The sequence below is a fragment of the Ursus arctos genome, unplaced genomic scaffold, assembly GCF_023065955.2.
Source record: "Ursus arctos isolate Adak ecotype North America unplaced genomic scaffold, UrsArc2.0 scaffold_5, whole genome shotgun sequence".
NCBI classification, from domain to species: Eukaryota; Metazoa; Chordata; class Mammalia; order Carnivora; family Ursidae; genus Ursus; species Ursus arctos.
The window spans coordinates 9523926-9548122 of NW_026623067.1; the positions used below are offsets into that span (position 1 = coordinate 9523926).

The 24197-nt window shown below is 36.3% G+C and overlaps 1 protein-coding gene across 1 annotated transcript; it reads right to left on the minus strand.

Annotated features, from left to right (window-relative positions):
* Nucleotides 1-20720: 20720 nt before the first annotated feature.
* LOC113261442 (olfactory receptor 2M4-like) lies at nucleotides 20721-21650 on the minus strand. Its single transcript, XM_026507565.2, has one exon. It carries the CDS (start codon nucleotides 21648-21650, stop codon nucleotides 20721-20723), a length of 930 nt encoding a protein of 309 aa, XP_026363350.2.
* Between the last annotated feature and the right edge of the window lie 2547 nt (nucleotides 21651-24197).

Here is a 24197-nt window from a genome sequence, read left to right on the forward strand (position 1 = left end):
GAGGGTAATCAGAAGGGGGAATGAAGCATGGGAGACTATGGACTCTGAGAAACAAACTGAGGGCTTTAGAGGGGAGGGGGGTGGGGGAATGTGATAGTCTCGTGATGGGTTGTAAGGAGGGCACGTATTGTGTGGTGCACTGGGTGTTATACGCAACTAATGAATCATCGAACTTTACATAAAAAACCAGGGATGGGGGAGCCTGGGTGGCACAGCGGTTAAGCGTCTGCCTTCGGCTCAGGGCGTGATCCCGGCGTTATGGGATTGAGCCCCACATCAGGCTCTTCCGCTATGAGCCTGCTTCTTCCTCTCCCACTCCCCCTGCTTGTGTTCCCTCTCTCGCTGGCTGTCTCTCTCTCTGTCGAATAAATAAATAAAATCTTAAAAAAAAAACAGGGATGTACTGTATGATGACTAACATAATATAATTTTTAAAATATTAAAATAAATAAATAAATAATTAATAGTCAAAAAAGAAATCTCAATTAATTTGTAAGGTTAATATTACTTAAACACTTACATATTAATAATTAGGGGAAAGTTTCATTTTAGAGCAAGGTGAAGAAAACCATTTGAATTTGAATTTTTTAATCCATTTTTTATGTTTTTTTTAAACAAGCTACATTTCATTATAAATCACGACATTTTAGTGTAATATAGTTCATGAATTATGTTTATGAATGTAAATAAATATATATTAATTTATGAAAAGTGCATTACACTTTGAGTCTAGTTCAATAGGTTTCCATTTTTAAAGTTTAGTCAAGAGATTTCTAGATAATTTTATTTTGTCAACTATAGTCACACAGATCTTTCCTGCTCTTTAGGAAAATCACTAAGATATTTGATTATTTTCTCTTTTTCTTTCCTCAGCTCAAATAGGAATACTTGCCGTGTGTATGCTGGAGTCCTGAATATATACTGCTGTGGATTGGTATTATGCATATATGGTAATATACATAATTTATTGTGTAATATAAATATTTACTCTTAATTTCAAGTTAAATAGTATCTATTATAGGTACATAAAAGAGTGCAAATAACATTTTATTAAATTATTACCCTGGGCCATGGTAGAAATATTTCTTTGGCCTCTAAGTCTGGACCCTGGATGTTATTCTCTTCATGTTAATTTCTTTTGGGAAACGTCATCAAAAAGATGTGATTGCCAATTGACCCGTGTTCCAGATCTGGACACATGGAGGCTCTTTAACCCATCCCCTATCCTGGAAATGTGCCTTTCTCATTTCCAGAGGCTACTCCAAGAAAATAGATTTGAGATAGTAATGTGGTGTTGAAAAAAACTGCATGTTACAGGTGACTGAGTCCAGTTAGGGCCTCTTCTTCAGCTTTTAAGATTTGGAGGGTGGGTGCAGGGTTCGATTGGTCTTGTTGTTGCCTAAGACAAGCCTCATATGTAAGATCTCCTTGCCATTATTAAAAGTGCCACCTACCAATCTGGAGTGGTCTACCTCTTTCTTCAGTCACTCCTTGCCCTCTGCATGGAGAGGGCCTGTTGCAGATTACACCTGGGAAGCACCCAGGAGTATTGCAAACCAACAGTTGGTGAGCCAGCCAGGAGACCAAAGAAATAAGCCTTGGGAATGAGGCAACTGCTGGGAAAGTTCCAGGTGGCCATCAACCTCTATGTGGGAAAGGGCAACCCATGTGTTACATTACTTGTGGACTACTTCATGACTATGGGGACACCAAATAACAGCTTGTCTACTATGCTTGCTAGAGAAACTATGCATTGCACACTGTGGCAGGGAAAATAAGTATATGGTAGCTGCAGTGGGCTGGCCTCTACTATGGGCAGCCCAGCTTGCCACTGACCAATGCCTAATTTTAGGCCGAAGCTTGTGTTAGGAAGGTAGAAGACAAGTTAAGATTAGAAAAGGACATGAGAGTGTCTACTAGCCTGATGGCTTTCGGGCTGGCAGACAAGGTGGGAGAGCAGAATAAGTTAGAGACTGTAGCACACTGTTTTGCAAAGCTAAGGGCTGCACAAGCTACCATGAATTAAGGCCCAGGTGCTTGTGACTAAGCCTGATCAGGACACTAAGACATGGAATTCCTTGGAAAGTGATGAGAAGATTATGGTGATTGACAGTGAAGAAGACATGCCCCATACTATCCAAACCCTAATATGAGAGCAAGCCAAAAAGCTATCCCAACCAGTTGTGAAGGGTACAGTAAGACTAAGCTGGATGCAAATGTGGTATGACCTCATTCCTACAAGGACCCTGCCTGAACAGATAGACTGACCAGCTAACACTGTGTTTTTTGGTTTATGGAAAGCCTTAAAAACCTGAGCCACAGTTCAGACTTTTTTCCTTGACCTTGCCTCAGTTTGTCATTTATGGCAACACTGAGCTGAGAGCCCACTGCTGGGCTCATTGATTGCAGCTGGGGTCCCTGCTCCAATGCCTGGGAACTCTGCTGCACTCAGGCACCCCCATTCTTTTTGTCACCCTGGGGATCCTGAATCCACACTGTCCCACCTAGGATTCTGCCCTGCTTCACCTCCTGAGCACCGTTCAGACATGGACATCCCTCACCAGAACAGACTTCTGAAAGTTCCGGTTCTGTGCTCTGCTGTTATACCACTTTCAGATAGCTGACTTATGGAGGCTGCTTCCCCTCTGTGGTTTATCTTTCAGTACATCCCCTCAGATTCATTTCTCTGCACCTTCTACCTTGCAGAAAGTGGTCACTTTTCTATTTGCAGAATTGAAACAAATTTTTTCTTATATCTCCTGGTGAGTTCTCAGGTATCCGGAATGACTTGTTAGCTATCTAACTGAGTTCCTGGGACCAGACAAAACTAAGTTCTCTTACTCAGGCATTTTGGACTCTGGCAGACTATATCTTTTTTTAAAAAAAATTTTATTATATTATGTTAGTCACCATACAGTACATCCCTGGTTTCTGATGTAAAGTTCAATGATTCATTAGTTGCATATAACACCCAGTGCACCATGCAATACATGCCCTCCTTATTACCCATCACAAGCCTATCCCATTCCCCATCTCCTTCCCCTCTGAAGACCTCAGTTTGTTTCTCAGAGTCCATAGTCTCTCAACTGGCAGACTATATCTTGATAGAGTTTATGTCTTACCCTTTTGAGTACATGTGTCCTGCAAGGTCTCTAAATTGCTGAACATTTCTTGCTCATCAGTCCAATAAGCATTTTGTCATCAATTGGGTGGATTAATTAATTTTTAGTTTGATCTTAAGACAGTTTGGACTACTATCAACTATATTACAATGGAAGGCAGGAGTATTAAAATAGTCATTTGTAAAGTTGTAGATATAAGGTGTTTTTTCGACATGAATGTGGACTGTTTATGATACTCTTTTCTGATAGCAATGGAAAAGAGATCATTTACCAAATCAATATTATGTGCATAAGACCATGTCAATTTTCCATAATGAACATACCACATCTGAGTGCACAGTTATTCAATTACATCATTGTAAGAGACTTTGGGAATGAACTGGGGAAATCATTACTATGTCTATTTTCAATGCTATGCAGGGACTTTTTTTCTCCTCCTTTAGACCCACGTTCTCTTGAGTCAATGGGATTCAGCTTGGAAAATTAACTCAGATAAAAAAAAAAAGCAAAGAAGCTCATTTTCTGAAACTGAGCAAAGGATTTACATTATTTATTGAGATGGCTGAATTTAGTCTATACATGAGTCTCCATTTTTATTTAATTGGGATGTTTATATTATTTATATTTAATGTAAGTATTAATAGAATTGGATGCAGATCTATCCTTTAGACTTTTTCTATTCCTTTTGTTTCTAGTTGTTTTTCTTTTTATTTCTGTATTTAGATCATGTAAGAAATTTATCATATCAAAACACTCTTACTGTTTCCTATTTTTACTTGTTGCCTTACAGTTTACAATACATGTATTCAATTTATTAAAATCTATCTTTGAATATTACATCATGTTGCATACAGTATAATAAACTTAGAGCAATGTTACCATGGTGGAGTTTAGTTTTACTTACTGTGTTAGTTAATTTTATGTGTAAACTCAACTAAATTAGGAATGCCCATAAAGCTGGTAAAACATTATTTCTGGGTGTGTCTGTGGGGATGTTTCCCGAAGAGGTTGCCATTAGAGTATTTAGACTGAGTAAAGAAGATTGCTCTCACTAATGCTGGTGGGTTTTATCCTATCCACTGAGGACCTAGATAAAACAGATAACTGGAGAAAAGGCAAATTTGTTCTCTGCACAGACTGGATATCCATCTTCTGCATACAAACATTGGTACTCCTCCTTCTTGAAACTTCAGACTAGACTGGGACTTATGCTGTTAACTCCCTTGATTCTCATATTTTCAGGTTTAGAAAGGACCTATATGACTTGCTTTCCTGGACCTCCATTTGGCACACAGAAGATCTTGAAACTGCTATAATCACCTGAGCCAATCCATCATAATAAATCTCTTTCTATATGTCATATATTCTCTTGGTTCTGATCATGTGAAGAACACTGACTAATTTATTTGTGTTATAAACTTTGTAATATATGGTTATTTATCATTTAGGGAAACAATTATATATAAGATATATTATTTTTTAAGTTGTCTTTATGTATTTATCTTCATTTTGCCCCTTTGAGGAGATTTTAGTTCTTCACGTAGACCCAGCTTCCATGCTTCCAGGAGACATCCAAGTTGCATGTCTGGACTATCTTCTGGGTGATTGCTAAACTGATAAATACTGTGTCCTAGGAAACTGTTTCCACATTAATAAACTCTTCTTCATTAACTTCTGTTTTGGTGTACTTGATCAAGCTCCCTCATGATCCAGTCCCACACGTACTCAAACAGGTAAGATGTTGCAGCTTTTTGGGATATAGCTTCTTTTCTCTTTTATCAGACCCAGCACATCCCCTGCCTGTGTTATACTGTAATATAATCTGATTTATCAGCCCAATGGCCAAGAGAGGAAATGGGGTTGATCATGAAGAAGGACCTGTTGTCCTGGAGGATAGAAGTCTCTTCATAACCTCTGATTAAGGGGGATTTGTAGGTATTAAAAAGAGAGTGAACCAATTCGGTATATTTAGAGGGTTCAAAGAATATAGGAATACAGCAAATTCAAGGAAACAAACTTAGATGTCCCCTCTCATGTACACACCCCTACACTTTTTTAGCCAGGGCCTTGGCATAAGAGATCTTCCTTGGTTGGATTTAACTTTTTTGGAATTCTACTACTTACTGTATTAGGTCCTTGGCTTCAGTTTCCTCTGGCCTCCTACTACAGGAATTGAGCCATTCCCAAAGAAGCCTCTCTGGCTTTGAGGTTTTGCCTTCAAATGGCAATTATTACTTACATCTTTTAGTTATTTTTCCAGAGCATCAATCAACTTAGTAATAGATATCCAACTTCAGCTGTACTTACTATTGTCTCTACAATTTTCAAAAGCCTGACATATTCTACCAGCTAATGCATTTCCCTACATATATTATCTTAATTCTCCATTGTTTAGTAAGCATGCATATGTGTATGTATGTATATATGTATGTATGTATTTGAAGAAAAATTAATATTCAGTGTTATTCAGTGGTACAATATGATGATTCAACAATTCTATACATTAATAAGTGCTGATCAAGATAAGTGTACTCTTAAAGACCTTTATCTTCATCCATTTCCCCACCCACCTACCCTCTTGCAACTTGATCTCTGTCTTTAAGTACAAATGCTGTGATGAGCACAGGTGTTGTATGTAACTCTTGAATCACTAGATTGTGCACTCAAAACTAATATTACACTCTATGTTAGCTAACTTGAATTCAAATTATATATATATATATATATATATATATATATATATATATATATATAATGTATACATTGTGGTTTTTGTTTGTTTTTTTCTTGTTATTATTTCTTTCTTTCTTATATTCCACAAGTGAATGAAATCATATGGTATTTTCTTTCCCTGACTTATTTCATTTAGCATGATTTCTTCTAGGTCCATCCATGTTGTTACACATGGCAAAATCTCATACTTTATTGTGGTTAATAGTAATATATATATATATATATATATATATATAGAGAGAGAGAGAGAGAGAGAGAGAGAGAGAAAGAGAGAGAGAGAGAGAGATATGGATATATATAGATACCCAAAAAAATGGATAATATATATTATCCATTTTTGGGGGTTGCTTCCATGTCTTGACTATTGTAAATAATGCTACAATAAACAGGGGTGCATAATCTTTTGAATTAGTGTTTCCTTTTATGTGGGTAAGTAACAAGCAATGGAGTAACTGTCACTATTTACATTTTAGAAGTTGAACATGCAGCTTGTAGCAGAGACTCAGTCTTCCACATATATCCAGTGACAGAGGCCTCATTGAATTACAGGTGGCAAATGATCCAAATTTAAATCTTCAGCAACAGCTTTGGATTACTCAGTATGGAATTCTGAAGTTGGGATAGCCCTTTAGCGTTGACTTCGGTTGGATGACATGGATGGGTTTTTAGAGTCCCTCACTGATCAGCCATTATTGGGCTTACCTGGGCAAGGCAACAAATCATTCAAGAAAAGGATAGTCATTGGTCTATGTACCCGTTTTTGTGCCAGTACCATGCTGTCTTTGTGATCACAGCTTTGTAGTACAGCTCAAAATCTGGCATTGTGATGCCCCCAGCTTTGATTTTCCTTTTCAACAGTTCCTTGGAGATTCGGGGGCTTTTCTGGTTCCATACAAACTTAAGGACTATTTGTTCCAGTTCTTTGAAAAATGTCCTCTGTTTTTTGATCAGGATAGCACCGAAAGTGTAGATTGCTCTGGGTAGCATGGACATTTTAACTATGTTAATTCTTCCGATCCATGAGCATGGAATATCTTTCCATCTTTTTATGTCTTCCTCAATGTCTTTCAAGAGTGATTTATAGTTTCTAGAATATAGGCCCTTTACATCTCTGGTTAAGTTAATTCCGAGGTAACGTATGGTTTTTGGTGCTATTGTAAATGGGATGGATTCCCTAATTTCTCTTTCTTCAGTCTCATTGTTCATGTATAGAAATGCAACTGATTTCTGAGCATTGATTTTGTATCCCGACACATTACTGAATTGCTCTATAACTTCTAATAGTTTGGGAGTGGATTCTTTTGGGTTTTCCATATAGAGTAACATGTCATCTGTGAAGAGAGACATTTTGACTTCTTCTTTGTCGATTTGTATACCTTTTATACCTTTTTGTTGTCTGATTGCTGTTGCAAGGACTTCTAGTACTATGTTGAATAATAGTGGCGAGAGTGGGCATCCTTGTCGTGTTCCTGATCTTAAGGGAAAGGCTTCCAGCTTCTCCCCATTGAGTATAATATTTGCTGTAGGCTTTTAATAGATGGCTTTTATGAGATTGAGAATTGTACCCTCTATTCCTACACTCTGAAGGGAACAAAATAGAGAACCCAGAAATGGACCTTCGGCTCTTTGGGCAACTAATCTTTGATAAAGCAGGAAAAACATCCAGTGGAAAAAAGACAGTCTCTTCAATAAATGGTGCTGGGAAAATTGGACAGCTACATGCAAAAGAATGAAACTTGACCACTATCTCACACCATACACAAAGATAAACTCCAAATGGATGAAAGACCTCGATGTGAGACAGGAATCCATCACAATTCTAGAGGAGAACATAGGCAGCAACCTCTACCACATCGGCCAAAGCAACCTTTTTCATGACACATCTCCAAAGGCAAGAGATACAATAGATAAAATGAACTTATGGGACTTCATCAAGATAAAAAGCTTCTGCACAGCCAAGGAAACAATCAAAACAACTAAGAGGCAGCCCAAGGAATGGGAGAAGAGATTTGCAAATGACACTACAGATAAAGGACTGGTATCCAAGATCTGCAAATAACTTCTCAAACTCAATACATGAGAAACAAATAAACAAATCAAAAAATGGGCAGAAGTTATGAACAGACGCTTTTCCAATGAAGACATAGAAATGGCTAACAGACATATGAAAAATGTTCAAAATCATTAGCCATCAGGAAAATTCAAATCAAAACCACACTGAGATACCACCTTACGCCACTTAGAATGGCAAAAATAGACAAGGCAAGAAACAACAATTGCTGGAGAGGATGTGGAGAAAGGGGATCCCTCCTACATTGTTGGTGGGAATGCAAGTTGGTATAGCCACTCTGGAAAACAGTGTGGAGGTCCCTTAAAAAGTTAAAAATTGAGCTACCCTATGATCCAGCCATTGCACTACTGGGTATTTACCCCAAAGATACAGATGTAGTGAAGAGAAGGGCCATATGCACCCCAATGTTCATAGCAGCATTGTCCACAATAGCTAAATCATGGAAGGAGCCGAGATGCCCTTCAACATATGACTGGATTAAGAAGCTGTGGCCCATATATACAATGAAATATTCCTCAGCTATCAGAAAAAACAAATTCTCAACATTTGCTGCAACATGGACAGCACTGGAGGAGATAATGCTAAGTGATATAAGTCAAGCAGAGAAAGACAATTATCATATGATTTCTCTCATCTATGGAATATAAGAACTAGGATGATCAGTAGGGGAAGAAAGGGATAAAGAAGGGGTGGTAATCAGAAGGGGGAATGAAACATGAGAGACTATGGACTCTGAGAAACAAACTGAGGGCTTCAGAGGGGAGGAGGGTGGGGGAATGGGATAGATTGGTGATGGGTAGTAAGGAGGGCAGGTATTGCATGGTGCACTGGGTGTTATACGCAACTAATGAATCATCGAACTTTACATCGGAAACTGGGGATGTACTGTATGGTGACTAACATAATATAATAAAAAATCATTAATAAAACCAAAAAACAAAAAGAAAAAAAATGAAAAAAAAAAAAGAAAAGGATAGTCAGACAGCATATAAGTGCTCCGTGTTCTGAGCACAGTGATGATATTTGCATATGTATTCCGGAGTCTTAAATAGTACGTGATCAATGACACAAGGAATTTTGGACAGAATGGAAACAAGAGCTAAGTTTGGAGACTGCAGGAATGAGATAACAGAGCAGGTCTGAGACAATTGTCTGTAGAAAGACTTGCCTGCATAGGTAGTCTTTGACTGGCATATCTAGGAATTTGGCTCTGTGTTCTCAGTGAACATTCTACTTATTATGGTGTTTCACTGTGCTTCAACCATCAGCACAATCATGGTTTTGCTAAACACCTTTTTTGAGTTCTGGAAGTCTGAAACTTTAGAAGGCACTAAGTGGAGGGTGCCTAGATGACCAGCCTTAAATAAAATCCTTGGTCTCTGTGTCTCTAATAAGCTTCCTCAGGGAGGAAAAAGGCATGCATGTTTTTTTTCATTTTTATTGTTGGGAGAAAGTACACTCCATGTGTCACTTCATGGATAGTGAAGACATGAGGAGAACTCCAAGTGGTTTCCTTTAGACTCTGGCCTTTCCTTCTATGTATCTACTGTATATCCTAAACATATCACTATAAGAAATCTTATCTGTGAGCATATTTATGTAATGAAACCTGTGAATCATTCTTTAGAACTTCTGAATGAGTGTATAGATTGAGGAATTCAGAAAACAGAGACCTTTGATAGTAATGAAACCAAATAATAAAATTGTAGAATTTTTTTTAATCAGCACTCAGCCTACGGAAATGGATTGAACTGGTTAATTTTTTGCTCAGTACATACAAGATAATTGAGTTGATGGTATTAGAAATAAAACATTTGGAATAATGAATCATGAGTACTAAATTCATAATGGAAGAAATTTGAATTAGGAAGGTTAATGAGGGCAAGTAATGAGATCCTAAGGAGATTAAAGAAATTTATAATATAGGATGTCTGGTGAAGAAATGCTTGAGATTGTCATTTTTGAAAACAAACAAACAATAAAACCTTTTAGTTGTTATGGTAAAATCAATATTAGCATGTTTTGTTTTATTTTATTTTCTGTTAATGATTTCTTCTCTTTCATACATGTGGTAGAAGGGGCTTGAATGAACTAAGTTTAGTTTGGGGCTAGTTACCTAGAGATAACAAAGGGGGATTGAATTCGGTCAAATGAAGAAGCATGGATTGAATTGATTAAGTTAGACCCAGTCTCTAAATGAGGAAAGAAAATGAACTGTTAAAAAAAAAAAAAACAATCCACATTGCCTGTGATAACTTGCCCAATTAGAATAAGAGATTAAATTCTTGTTATAAAGGAAAGTAAGTAAATCCTGTATTTATTTTTTTAGTACTTTCACCAAATTCTTTCCAAAACTCTATTGCAGGTCATCGCATATAGTTTTTTTTTTCCTGGTTTTGATTATGATTAATATTATTTTACTAAAACAGCTTATATTGCATCAATGCATAATCAATGCTATGTTTTCATTTTCCCTTGGAGGACATAGTCTAGACTCCTTAGTTTATAATGAGACAGTTACAATGAATCTCTACAGATATTTATTTCTGATTCTATAGGGATGTATCATCCACCCATATAACAGACATATATGCTCAGCAATAAATCAGACTATGTCCAATGCTGATCAACTGTGGGTCTCTGTGCATATATTCTATTCTTCAAAAATTACATTACAACCATTCCTAGTACAAATATTCTTGTTTATATAAACAGAATATCAGAAATGTCAACTCTGCAAGGAAAACATCACAGGGATTTCAAATCTTTTTAACTGCACTAACTCTTACCCATCACTTTTTTTTTTTTAAACTGACTTATTCTACTTTGTCAAAGATTAGTTGTCCAAAGAGCCAAGCGTCCATTTCTGGGTTCTCTATTCTGTTCCAGTGGTCTATGTGTCTGTTTTTGTGCCAGTACCATGCTGTCTTTGTGATCACAACTTTGTAGTACAGCTTGAAACACAGCAATGTGATGCCCCCAGCTTTGTTTTTCCTTTTCAACAATTCCTTGGTGATACGGGGCCTTTTCTGGTTCCACACAAATATAAGGGCTATTGTTTCCAGTTCCCTGAAAAATGTCATTGCTCTTTTGATCACGATGACATTGAAAGTGTAGATTGCTCTGGGTAGCATAGACATTTTAACTATGTTAATTCATCCCATCCATGAGCATGGAATATTTTTTCGCCTTTTTGTGCCTTCTTCAATGTCTTTCAAGAGTGATTTTTAGTTTCTAGAATATAGATCCTTTACGTCTCTGGTTAAGTTAATTCCGAGATAATATATGATTTTTGGTGATATTTTAAACGTTATGAATTCCCTAAATTTTCTTTCTTCAGTCTCATTGTTTGTGTATAGAAAAGCAACTGATTTCTGAGCATCGGTTTTGTATCCTGCCACATTACTGAATTGCCCTATAACTTCTAATAGTTTGAGAGTGGATTCTTTTGGATTTTCCATGTAGAGTATCATGTCATCTGTGAAGAGAGACAGTTTTACTTCTTCTTTGCTGATTTGGATACCTTTTATCCCTTTTTGGTTGTCTGATTGTTGTTGCATAATAATAGCAAGAGTGCATCCTTGCCATGTTTCTGATCTTAAGGGAAAGGATTCCAGCTTTCCCCATTGAGAATGATATTTGCTGTAGGTTTTTCATAGATGGTCTTGATGAAATTGAGGAATGTACCCTCTCTCCCTACACTGTAAATGGTTTTAATCAGGAAAGGATGCTGTATTTTGTCAAATGCTTTTTCTGCATCTATTGAGAGGATCATATGGCTCTTGACTCTTTTCTTGTTGATATGATGTATCACATTGATCGATTCCCAAATGTTGAACCACCCTTGCATCCCAGGATTGAATCCCACTAGGTCATGATGGATAATTCATTAATGTACTGTTGGATCCTATTAACTAGGACATTGTTGAGAATTTTGGCGTCCATATTCATTAGGGAAGTTGGTCTGTAATTCTCCTTTTCAATGGGGTCTTTCCCTGGTTTTGGAATCAAGGTAATACTGGCCTCATAGAATGAGTTTGGTAGTTTTCCTTCTGTTTCTATTTGTTGAAACAGTTTCAGGAGAAGAGGTATTATTTCTTCTTTGAATGTTTGGTAGAATTCCCTGCCGAATCCATCAGGCCCCAGAGTCTTATTTTTTGGAAGGTTTTTAATCACTGCTTCAATCTCCTCATAATTAATTGGTTTGTTTAAAAAATCAATTTCTTCCTGTTTCAGTCTTGGTAGTTTATAGGTTTCAAGGAAGGCATCCATTTCTCCCAGGTTGAGCAGAGAAAAACAATTGTCATATGGTTTCACTCATTTATGGAACATAAGAAGTAGGAAGATCGGTAGGAGAAGAAAAGGAAGAAGAAAGGGGGGGATAAACAGAAGGGGGAATGAACCATGAGAGACTATGAACTCTGGGAAACAAACTGAGGGCTTCAGAGGGGAGGGGGTAAGGAATTGGGATAGGCTGGTGATGGGTATTAAAGAGGGCACGTATTGCATGGTGCACTGGGTGTTATACGCAACTAATGAATCATAGAACTTTACATCAAAAACTAGGGATGTACTGTATGGTAACTAACATAATAAAAAATATTATAAAAATAATAAAAAAATAAAAACATATTATGATTTTTCTGCATCTACTTATTTTTCCCTTGTTTAAAAATTCCTTGACATCAGAAATAATACAGTGCTCACTTTTAACCCATTTAAAAAAGTGTGTTGTTTATCATATACTTTGCATTCTATACATATTCATTTGATTTAATGAATAATAGGCATGAAATTACTCCAAAGGATGAGGATTCCACAAAATTGTTACTTATTGCAGTTATCAATGATTACAATTGAAAACCAAATGAGCAACTAAGAAGCCAGTGTTTTAACACATGTTAAATTTTATTATAATAATATGTGAATGAGGTAAAATATGCAATATGTGTATAGTTCAGGTATGGAAGAAGAAGAACTGTATCAGTTAGAAAACAATGTGGTTTATTAAACTAAAACCTTAATGATATGCCTAGTGAAGGTAAAAAAAAACACAAAAATTAAAACTAATATATATATATTCTTTGAGGAAAACAACAGACAGTGTTTATTGCCATGATGAAATTTTAACTTTCAAATGAAGGGGCGCCTGGGTGGCACAGCTGTTAAGCATCTGCCTTCAGCTCAGGGCGTGATCCCGGCGTTATGGGATCGAGCCCCACATCAGGCTCTTCTGCTATGAGCCTGCTTCTTCCACTCCCACTCCCCCTGCTTGTGTTCTCTCTCTCGCTGGCTGTCTCTATCTCTGTCGAATGAATAAATAAATAAAAAATCTTAAAAAAAATAAAAAAAAGATTTAACTTTCAAATGAAGATTAAAATTTTGGAATACTTTTATGTGACTTGATAGCTCTCCATATTTAAAGACTTTTCTTGTGAGATCACTGGTATTATTTATGAATGTGAATTTTTAATATTAAATGAGGAAATGTGTCAACATTGGATGCCCTACATAAGGTAGTGAAGCAGTATTTTCATATGAGTGATGCATGCATGTTACAAATTTACCTGTGCATATAGATAAGATATCCATTCAAAGTGCAAGACAGACTAGCAGACTTCAGTGTAAAAGTTCATTGATATGGTCTAGAGTCTACATTGCAGCTATCTGTTAAGACACTGCCATTATCTAGCTTTGATTGAATATAAATAAATACAAATATCCACAATCATTTGATAAAGGTCTTCTCTTTTCTAAGTACATACTGTGTGAAGATGGATTTTCTTTATATAATTCAACAAAATCAATGTATGACTGAATGGTGAAAGAAGATATGAAAATCCAGTTAAATGCTATTAAGTAGACATTAAGAGATTTGCAAAAATATAAAACAATGCCATTCTTCTCAGTAAAGCCTTCTGTTCTGCAAAAAAACAGTGATTTTTCATAAAAATATGTTCTCTATGCTTGTCTGTAACATTTTGGGGGGTATTATTTAAAACTGAATTTTTTTTAAGTTTCCAAGATTTGGGGCAACACTCTCAGGTCTCCTCTATCTTCAGGAGCTTTGTACTATCACCTTAATATTGTTTGATAAATGTTGCTGTCCACTCCTCCCCCCCAGAAAAAAAAATTTTCCAAGTTTTTATTTGTAGTATGGTAAATATAAATAGATATAAGCCATATAAAGAGAGGTTTTGGGGGTCCTCCTTAAATTTCAAGAGTGGGATCCCAAAATGAAAATGATTGACCACTACTGGATTATATAATGGCTATAATTAAAAAGTCAAAAAGTAGCAATATAAGCATTTTTGAAGAGCTGTTCTTTTGTACAAAATGTTGAAGAATAAATTTTTGAAGTATCTGAAGTTCGATATAATTATTCCACTACATAAAAAACAAGGCAGATCACAAAATGTATGCTTTTATCTATTGTACTAACTTGTAAATGGTCCCTTGGAAAAAACTTGCAGTGATCACATGTCTTCATTAATAATAATAACAAAGGTTATACTATTTCTTACTTTGCAGAGTTTTCTGATAACCAGAAATAAAGTATATAAGGCCTAGTGTTTAGCTTATTGTTACTATTCTTGTATTTTTTTTCCTCCATCTCTTCACAGAAGACACGATACTTTATGAGGAAAATCCAAAGACTCAACCCCCTAGTTATTAGAACTCATACAACAATTCAGCAATGTGGCAGGACACAAAATCAATGCTTAGAAATCAGTTGCATTTCTATACACTAACAGTAATACTGAAGAAAGAGAAATTAGGGAATTGATTCCATTTACAATAGCACCCAAAACCATAAGATACCTAGGAATAAACCTAACCAAGGAGGTAAAAGATCTATACTCTAGGAACTACAGAACAATTATAAAAGAAATGGAAGAAGACAAAATTAATGGAAAAATATTCCACGCTCATTGATTGGAAGAATAAAAATTCTGAAAATGTCTATGCTGCCCAGAGCAATCTGCACTTTCAATGCCCTCTCTATCAAAATACCTTGACATTTTTCACAGAGCAGGAATAAACAATCCTGAAATATGTGTGGAACCAGAAAAGACCCCAAATTGCCAGGGGAATGTTGAAAAAGAATACTAAAGCTGGGAGCATCACAATACCTAACTTCAAGCTATATTACAAAGCTCTGATCATCAAGACAATATGGTATTGGCACAAAAACAGACTCATGGATCAATGGAACATAAAAGGCACCCCAGAAATGGGCCCTTAACTCTATGGTCAACTAATCTGTGACAAAGCAAGAAAGAGGATCCAATGGAAAACAAAACAAAACAAAACAAAACAAAACCAGTCTCTTCAATAAATGGTGCTGGGAAAACTGGACAACCACATGCAGAAAAATGAAGCTGGACCAGTCTCTTACACCATACACAAAGATAAATTCAAAATGGATGAAATTTCTAAAGATGAGATAGAAATCTATCAAAATACTAGAGGAGAACATAGGCAGTAATCTCTTTGACTTGGCCACAGCAACTTCTTGTTAGGCACATCACTAAAGGCAAGGGAAACAAAAGCAAAAATTAACTTTTGAGACTTCATCAAGATCAAAAGCTTCTGCACAGCAAAGGAAACAGTCAAGAAAACTAAGAGGCGATCCATGGAATGGAAGAAGATATTTGCAAATGGCATTTTAGATCAAGGGCTGGTATCAAAGATCTATAAAGAACTTCTCAAACTCAACACTGAAAGAACAAATAATCCAGTCAACAAATGGGCAGAAGATATGAACAGACACTCCTCCAAAGAAAACATCCAAATGGCTAACAGACACATGAAAAAATGTTCAACATCATTAGCCATCAGGAAAATACAAATGAAAACCACAATGAGATACTAGCTTACACCAGTTAGGATGGCCAGAATTAACAAGACAGGAAACAACAAGTGTTGGCGAGGACATGGAGGAAGGAGAACACTCTTACACTGCTGGTGGGAATGCAAGCCTGTACAGTTACTCTGGAAAACAGTATGGAATGTTCCTCAAGATGTTAAATTAGAGCTACAATATGACCCAGTGATTACACTACTGGGTATTTAACTCAAAGATACAAATGTAGTGAAAAGAAGGCCCATATGCACCCCAGTGTTGATAGCAGCAATGTCCACAATAGCCAAACTGTGAAAGGACCGAGATGCCCTTCAACAGACAAATGGATAAAGAAGACGTGTTCCCTATATACAAGGGAATATTACTCAGCCATCAGAAAGGATTATTACCCAACATTTACATCAACATCAACAGAACTGGAGGAGATTATGCTCAGTGAAATAAGTCAAGCAGAGAAAGAAAATTATCATATGGTTTCACTCATATGTGGAATATAAGGAATAAAGTGGAGGACCACAGGGGAAGGAAGGGAAAACTGAATGGAAGAAATCAGAGAGGGAGAAAAACCATGAGATACTGTGGACTCTGAGAACAACACTGAGAGTTACAGAAAGGAAGGCATGGGGGGGATGGGTTAACCAGGTGAAAGGTATTCAGAGAGCACATGTTGTGATGAGCCCTGGGTTTTACATGCAACTAATGAGTCATTGAACACTGTATCAAAAACTTGCAATGTACTATATGCTGGTTAACAGAACATGATTTAAAAAAAAAAAACTACATATATATTTTTAAAGCTTATGTGTGTGTGAATAAAACAAAATTAATAAATACATATGTATGTAACTATGTGTGTGTCTCCACATATATATATATAAACACAATGTGAATATATTTTAGGCCTGATACTATTAAAAACTTCATTCTTGCAAAGTACTTATATGCAAGAAACTGTTCTAAGTACCACAAATATGTAAACTCGTTAATTCTCACAGCTATTGTTACTATCATTTTTAGTTATTGGACAGCCATAGATATAGAACATAGAAGTTATATTTATTTTGCCCCTGATTACATATCTAGTGGCAAAGCTGAGTTGTGAACATTGGAATGCAGAATGGTTGCCATATTATGTAACATTCAAGAAGAGAAACAAATAGTGAAGTCTGATTTTTTTTTTCATAGACAATGAAATTAGGTAAAGTTTGAAGTGGAAACAAGCTAAATATTTTTGGAATTACTTCAGGATTATGCTTCAAAGTATATTTTTCAAGAGAACACCATGGAATGGGAGAGAATACGTGCATATGACAATACAGATAAAGGGTTGGTCTCCAAGATCTATAAAGAACTTCTCAAACTCAACACTGAAAAAACAAATAATCAAGTCAAAAAGTGGGCAGAAGACATGAACAGACACTTCTCCAAAGAAGATATCCAAATGGCTAACAGACACATGAAAAAATGATCAACATCATTAGCCATCAGGGAAATTCACATCAAAACCACATTGAGATACCACATTATGCCAGTTAGAATGGCAAAAATTAACAAGGTAAGAAACAACAAATGTTGGAGAGGATGTGGAGAAAGGGGAACCCTCTTACACTGTTGGTGGGAATACAAGTTGGTACAGCCACCTTGGAAAACAGTGTGGATCTTCCTCAAAAAGTTAAAAATAGAGCTACCCTGTGGCTCAGCAATTGCACTACTGGGCATTTACCCCAATGATACAGATGTAGTGAATAGAAGGGGCACATGAACCCCAATGCAAGAATGTCCACAATAGCCAAACAGTGGAAGGAGCCATGATGCCCTTCAACAGATAAATGGATAAGAAGATGTCATCCATATATACAATGGAATATTACTCAGCCATCAGAAAGGATGAATACCAGCCATTTGCATCAACATGGATGGAACTGGAGGAGATTATGTTAAGTGAAATAAGTCAAGCAGAGAAAGACAGTTATCATATGGTTTCACTTATTTGTAGAATATAAGGAATAGCATGAAGGGCATTAAGAGAAGGAAGGGAAAAATGAAGGGAGGGAAATCAGAGGGGGAAATGAACCATGAAAGACTATGGACACTGGGAAACAAACTGATCATTTCAGAGGGGAGAGGGGTGCGGGGATGGGTTAGCCTGGTGATGGGTATCAAGGAGGGCATGTATTGCATGGAGAACTGGGTGTTATATGCATGCAATGAATCATGGAACACTACATCAAATAATAATAATAATAATAATAATAATAATAATAATAATAATAACACATGTGCATTATAAAAAATAGAAAAGATAAAAAATAAATAATCAATAATTAAAAAAAGAAAGAAGAAAACCATAACTATGTCTGCAAAAGGAGGACATGATATTCCAACTTATCCCAAAGGTAGAAAGCCTAGGAGAACCTGTCAAATAACTTCATGGACACAAACCATAAACATATAGATTTGGAAGTAAACATTGAGGAGTACTTATTGACTTAATCATGAAAGAGATCATCTTCACAAAGATTTCTATTACAATATAGAAATTTCATAAAAGGAGGAAGAAATATAATCAAACATAGGAAGGATATTTCAACGAATGCAATTATCTGCATGTCAAAAAACTAGCAAACTGATACCACCAGTGAAGAAAATTGAATTAGAGGGTCTATTTATAATAGTATCGAAAAGAAGAAAGCACTTAGCCATAAATTTCATAAATGAAAAATTTGTACTCCTATAAACTCCCCCAAAATGAAAAAACTGCTTAAAAAAGAAATTTTTAAAATATCCTATATGTATTATTTGTAAGACTTATTATTGTTAATGTGCAAATTCTTCCCAAATACATAAATAGATGCTGTCTTATCTGAATAAAAATCCAAGATTTTTCTCTTATTCTCTTATTCTCAGAAATTGAAAACCTGATCCTAAAATTAAATCCCAGACTCCCAGCATACCTAAAATAATTGTGACCAAGAATAAGAGAGCAGTCACAACTTCTGACTTCTAACTTAATGAGGCTACAGTAATCAAGGCATTATTGCATTATTAACATAAGGGTAGATATGTAGATCTATAAAATAGGTTTAAAATCAATCAGCCAATCAATCAATCATCAACCAGTTTCAACAAGGGCAAAAAAAAAACTATTCAATATGGAAATCACTGTTTCTTCAACTAATGGTGCTGTGACAACTGGCAAAATAATGAATTGGTATCCCTACCTCCCTCACACCATATCAAAAACATTCAAATGAATTAAAGACATAAATATAAGAACTAAGTTATAAGACTCTAAAAAGAAAACATAAAAATTTTGACCTTGGATTAGATAGTGGTTTCCTTGGGGCGCCTGGGTGGCTCAGTCATTAATCGTCTGCCTTCGGCTCAGGGCATGATCCCAGCGTTCTGGGATCGAGCCCCGCATCAGGCTCCTCCGCTGGGAGCCTGCTTCTTCCTCTTCCACTCCCCCTGCTTGTGTTCCCTCTCTTGCTGGCTGTCTCTCTCTGTCAAATAAATAAATCTTAAAAAAAAATAGATAATGGTTTCCTAGATATTACCAAGTGTATAAACTTACTGAGAATTTTCTACTTGCCCAAAATATTGCTATTTTGGTAAAAAAGGGATGCAACAGATTATAACCCATGGTGCAGGTTATTAAAGCATAAAGTCTGTTTTAATAAAACAAATGTTTTTATAGAGAAATAACATACTATAAAAAGATGGGATTTAAATTATATCAACAAAAATCAAGAGAGTATCTATGAAGCAGGCAATGTTTACCTCCAATTTTTAAAGATTTGGTTTTTCAGGTATACAAATTGCAAAAAAATTAAAACAGTTTGGATACATCAAACTGTAGGAACTCCATGGAATAACGGAACTGACATAGAATTAGAGACTATGAATTCTCTTCAAGAAAATGTTAGTTTTGTCAGATACTATATAAGGACTCACGTTTCAGAGCTGTATTGCAAGAATAATAGTTAACAATCCCAAAAACTGAGTGTTTTCTAATTTCTTCAGGTAGATTCTAGTTAGCAGTATAATGATGAATGAGTAAAAAGACAAATCATGATAAGAAGAAGGTTGGGTAGTCAAAGCATTATTTTTTTGCAAAGTTATTTTAATTGGATTTGTTAACATATCTGATTTTAATTTGAAGGTGAAAAATTATGTAGGACTTTCTAAGAGCTATTTTGCTTAGACATTAGACTTGATTGGAGAAAGTTTTGACACTAAATCCCCACTTTTACATGGTTAGTAATTATGTAATGAGTTAGGAATAAAACTGTCAATACCCAGTTTCAAGGAGGGATAATATTTATGTACTCCCAGTTAAGTAATCCTTAAACAAAGAGGCACTCAACAAAAGCAGTGGCCCGACTGCAACATTTTTTCCTTGAATAAAGCAAAGAACCATAAGATTTATACCTTGGTTCAAAGACAGGTATGCTGGGGCGCCTGGGTGGCGCAGCAGTTAAGCGTCTGCCTTCGGCTCAGGGCGTGATCCTGGCGTTATGGGATCGAGCCCCGCATCAGGCTCCTCCGCTATGAGCCTGCTTCTTCCTCTCCCACTCCCTCTACTTGTGTTCCCTCTCTCGCTGGCTGTCTCTATCTCTGTCAAATAAATAAATAAAATCTTTAAAAAAAAAAAAACAAAGACAGGTATGCTAAAGTCAAGTACTCATGACTCACAAATACCAATAAAATGGAAATTCTTTGGGAGTAAAACAGCCTTTGCTAATTGTCAAAAACAGCCTACTTTACACATGATATTTATATGTTATACCAAATAAAGCTATTATAAAATTGGGGAAAAGTGGAGAAAAGACAAACTAGGAAGAAGAGGATGGCCAAGGGATTCCAGCTTCCTTGAAGGAGTATTGACCTGAGTGGACACTCAAATATTTTGAAAAAAAAATTACATTTACTTTCCTTTTCTCAGTAGTTTCTGAAGTCCCCTGGATACCTCTTTGTTGCGGAGACTATAGATGAGTGGGTTCAGCATGGGGGTGAGGATGGTGTAGAAGGCAGATACTATCTTGTCCTGGTCTGGTGTATGGATAGAAGCTGGTCTCATGTACATGAACATAACAGCACCATAGTAGAGTCCAACCACAGACAGGTGGGAGGAGCAGGTGGTGAAGGCTTTGTGGCGACTTTCTGTAGAGCTCATGCGGATGACAGCTTGAAGGACATGTGAATAGGAAATAATGATCACGGAGACTGGTAATATTAGCATCACCACACAGCAGATGAAGAGCAGTCTCTCAAAAGCAGAGGTGTCTGTGCAAGATAGAGGGAAAAGGGCAGCAACATCACAGAAAAAGTGATGAATTACCAGAGAGTTGCAGTAAGAGAGTGACAGTACTTCTACAAGCACAATAATGCCATCAAGAGAGCCCAAGATCCAGGAAGCAACAGTCATGAGGGCACAAAGTTTCTGATTCATGAGGATGGTGTATCGAAGTGGGTGGCAGATAGCCACATAACGGTCATAGGCCATGACAGCCAACAGGAAACATTCAGCTCCAAGCAGGGACACATAGAAGAATATCTGGGCTCCACAACCTGCCAGAGAGATGGACTTCCTTCCAGACAAGTAGCCGAAGGCCATCCTGGGTACTGTGGTGCAGATGAGCATGAGGTCCATGAGGGAGAGTTGGCTGAGGAGAAAGTACATGGGTGTGTGAAGCTGGGTGTCCAGGTAAATTAGGAGAATCATAGCAGTGTTTCCCATGAACGCCACTGTGAAGATGCCCAAGACCAGAGAAAAGAGGAAGGTGTGGGTGGAGCTGTGGTCAAAGATTCCTAGCAGGATGAAGTCAAAGCTTAAGGTCTGGTTTCTCCACAGCATTCTGGATAATTTGCCTTACCTAGAAGTCCTAGGAAAACCACAATATTATTTATTAATTTAGTTTTCAAATGTAAACCATGGCAATCACTCTAATGGGAACTGCATTTATGCATGCACAAGACCTTCTTTCCAAACTTTAGTTATCTCCCATCTGGTCACAATAAGTTCTGTGACTTAGTTCAGTGATTTCCAATTATTTCCTTCCAAACATCACAGGCAACCACTCTAAAAGTATTTTCTTTATTCCCCAGATAATAAATGTGAAGCTCATGAGTCAGCCAATGTACCTACAGGCAGACAGTCAATAGAGAACCTAGAAGGAAAATAATTAAATATACACATTCCTGAATTTGATGCCCTTCTGTGATCACAAGAAATTCCTCTGACCTCGTTTTGCCTTTATTCTAACATGTCTCCAGGTTGGTGTTTTCCTACATAACTACTGAATTTGTGTTGTAATAATCCCCTGTAACATTCTGCCCCTTCCCCATTTTCTGGCACTAGCACAGTGAAAGTCTGTATGGTATCACTATCACTACACCTGTAGACCTTTATTTAGAGAAGAGTTGAATGCAGTATGTTTTTACTTTCTGTTCTCAAAGTCTTGTGTTTTATCTTAATTAATCAAAACACCCTTTAAAATATTTCCTATGGAAGTACAGAGTATTCACTTACCTTTTGAGAACAATTTTGCTTTTCTTAAACTGTATGGGGAGGGGAGCTCTTTATTTATGTATTTGTTTCTAGAATTTTATATTTCCCTGCTATAATAAAACATTATTAAGTTGCATGATACAAACTTCTGGGGAACAAGAGGGAACCTCTTTTTGAGATCTTTAAAAGCTTCACTTCAATGTGGCATTTTGGGAAATAATGAGGTATGTTTCACCACAATAGGTAAAGGGCTGAATGCATAAAATACCCAACCCTTTACAGTTCAAGGGGCAGAACACTAGATGTACTTGTGTGTTATAAGGAAAGCATTTAATTAATTAGTTATTGGAGCCTGGAGATGTAGGAGTAATGTGATCCTAGGGGGCCAGATTAAATTTGCTTCAAATTTGTTTGCTTTTTTTTAAAACAATTTTTATTATGTTATGTTAGTCACCATACAGTACATCCCAAGATCAAATTTGTTTTTAATTAAGCAATTATTAAGGAAGCATTTTAATTTATAGCATAAAGATGTACAGTGGCATGAAATAATTTAGCATTGTGAAAGTCTCATGTTTACTGAAGTATGATTGCTTGGGTCAGTTAATCTCCAAACACGGTGACCAGGAAGGGTATAGCTGGAGCATACAGGGGAGCCAGTGTAAAGCTTAGGAGGTGACAGTAGAGAAGTGAAAGACTGGTTAGAAATATAATTATCCATCAGTTTCTCAAAGATTATCGATTATGCTCTCTAGACCTCATTTTTTTGCCCTATCTCTAAAATATCTTACTATATAGATATTTCCCTGGAGTTTCAAATTATACAGCAAACAAAAGTCAATCCAAAGCATGCTCCACCATTTCGCTCTGCCTGATATGTCAGTGTTACCAAAATTTTTTTGGACTTCCAGACTTCCAACTTGAAATAATGTATTTTTTCCTAATATTCTCATGGTCTTATTTTTTTAAATTTAGCTTTAAAAATCTAAATTTTGGTCTCCTGGGTGGTTCAATCAGTTAAGCAGCTGCCTTCAGCTCAGGTCATGATTCCATGGACCTCAGATTGAGCCTCGCCTTGGGCCAAGTATCTACTAAAGTTTATTTATCAGTGTATCTATCCTTAATATCTACCTTTCAGTCCATTTAGAAACATTCTAAGAAAATAGCAGTTTCAAATATATTACATGGAATTCAGTTAAATTGTTGAGAAACCCAATTATGCATTTTTATTTTGGACACTTGAATGACTCATGGCATAAGTGCTGATATATCAAGTTGTTTCTATTTCATATACACAAGTTAGATGTGTTATTATATACCTCAAACAAAATAAAATATACTTCCAAGAACAGAGGAGATTCCTGAGGACCTCTCTATAACATACATATTAATGCTAAGTGGTCTACCCCTATCATAATGCTCTCTTGGGGGACAGTTAATTTGAAATAATTTCCTGCTGAAATTTTCCCCAGGAAATATCCTGATTATGTATTGATATACTCAATGAATTTCTGTCAATTAAAATTAATAATAGCACTCTTCAAAGGAGGCAAACTAAATAGAGAACTTTGTTTTAATGACACACAAAAATGACATGGCTTTATTTTTTTTTCACAGAACTAAAATGTTATGCTAATATATCAAGAGAAAATTTTAATTCCCATTTCTAACATTTGGGTGTAAAGAGTGTCTTAAAGAATTAGATGTGGGGGAATGGGATAGGCTGGTGATGGGTATTAAGGAGGGCACGTATTGCATGGTGCACTGGGTGTTATATGCTGGTAATGAATCATGGAACACTACATCAAAAACTTGGGATGTACTGTATGGTGACTAACATAACATAATAAAAATTATCATAAAAAAAGAATGAGATATGCTAAATATTGAAAT

Bases quoted from the DNA above. Each gene is read 5' to 3' on its own strand.
- LOC113261442 (XM_026507565.2), bottom strand. From the start codon at position 21,650: ATGCTGTGGAGAAACCAGACCTTAAGCTTTGACTTCATCCTGCTAGGA.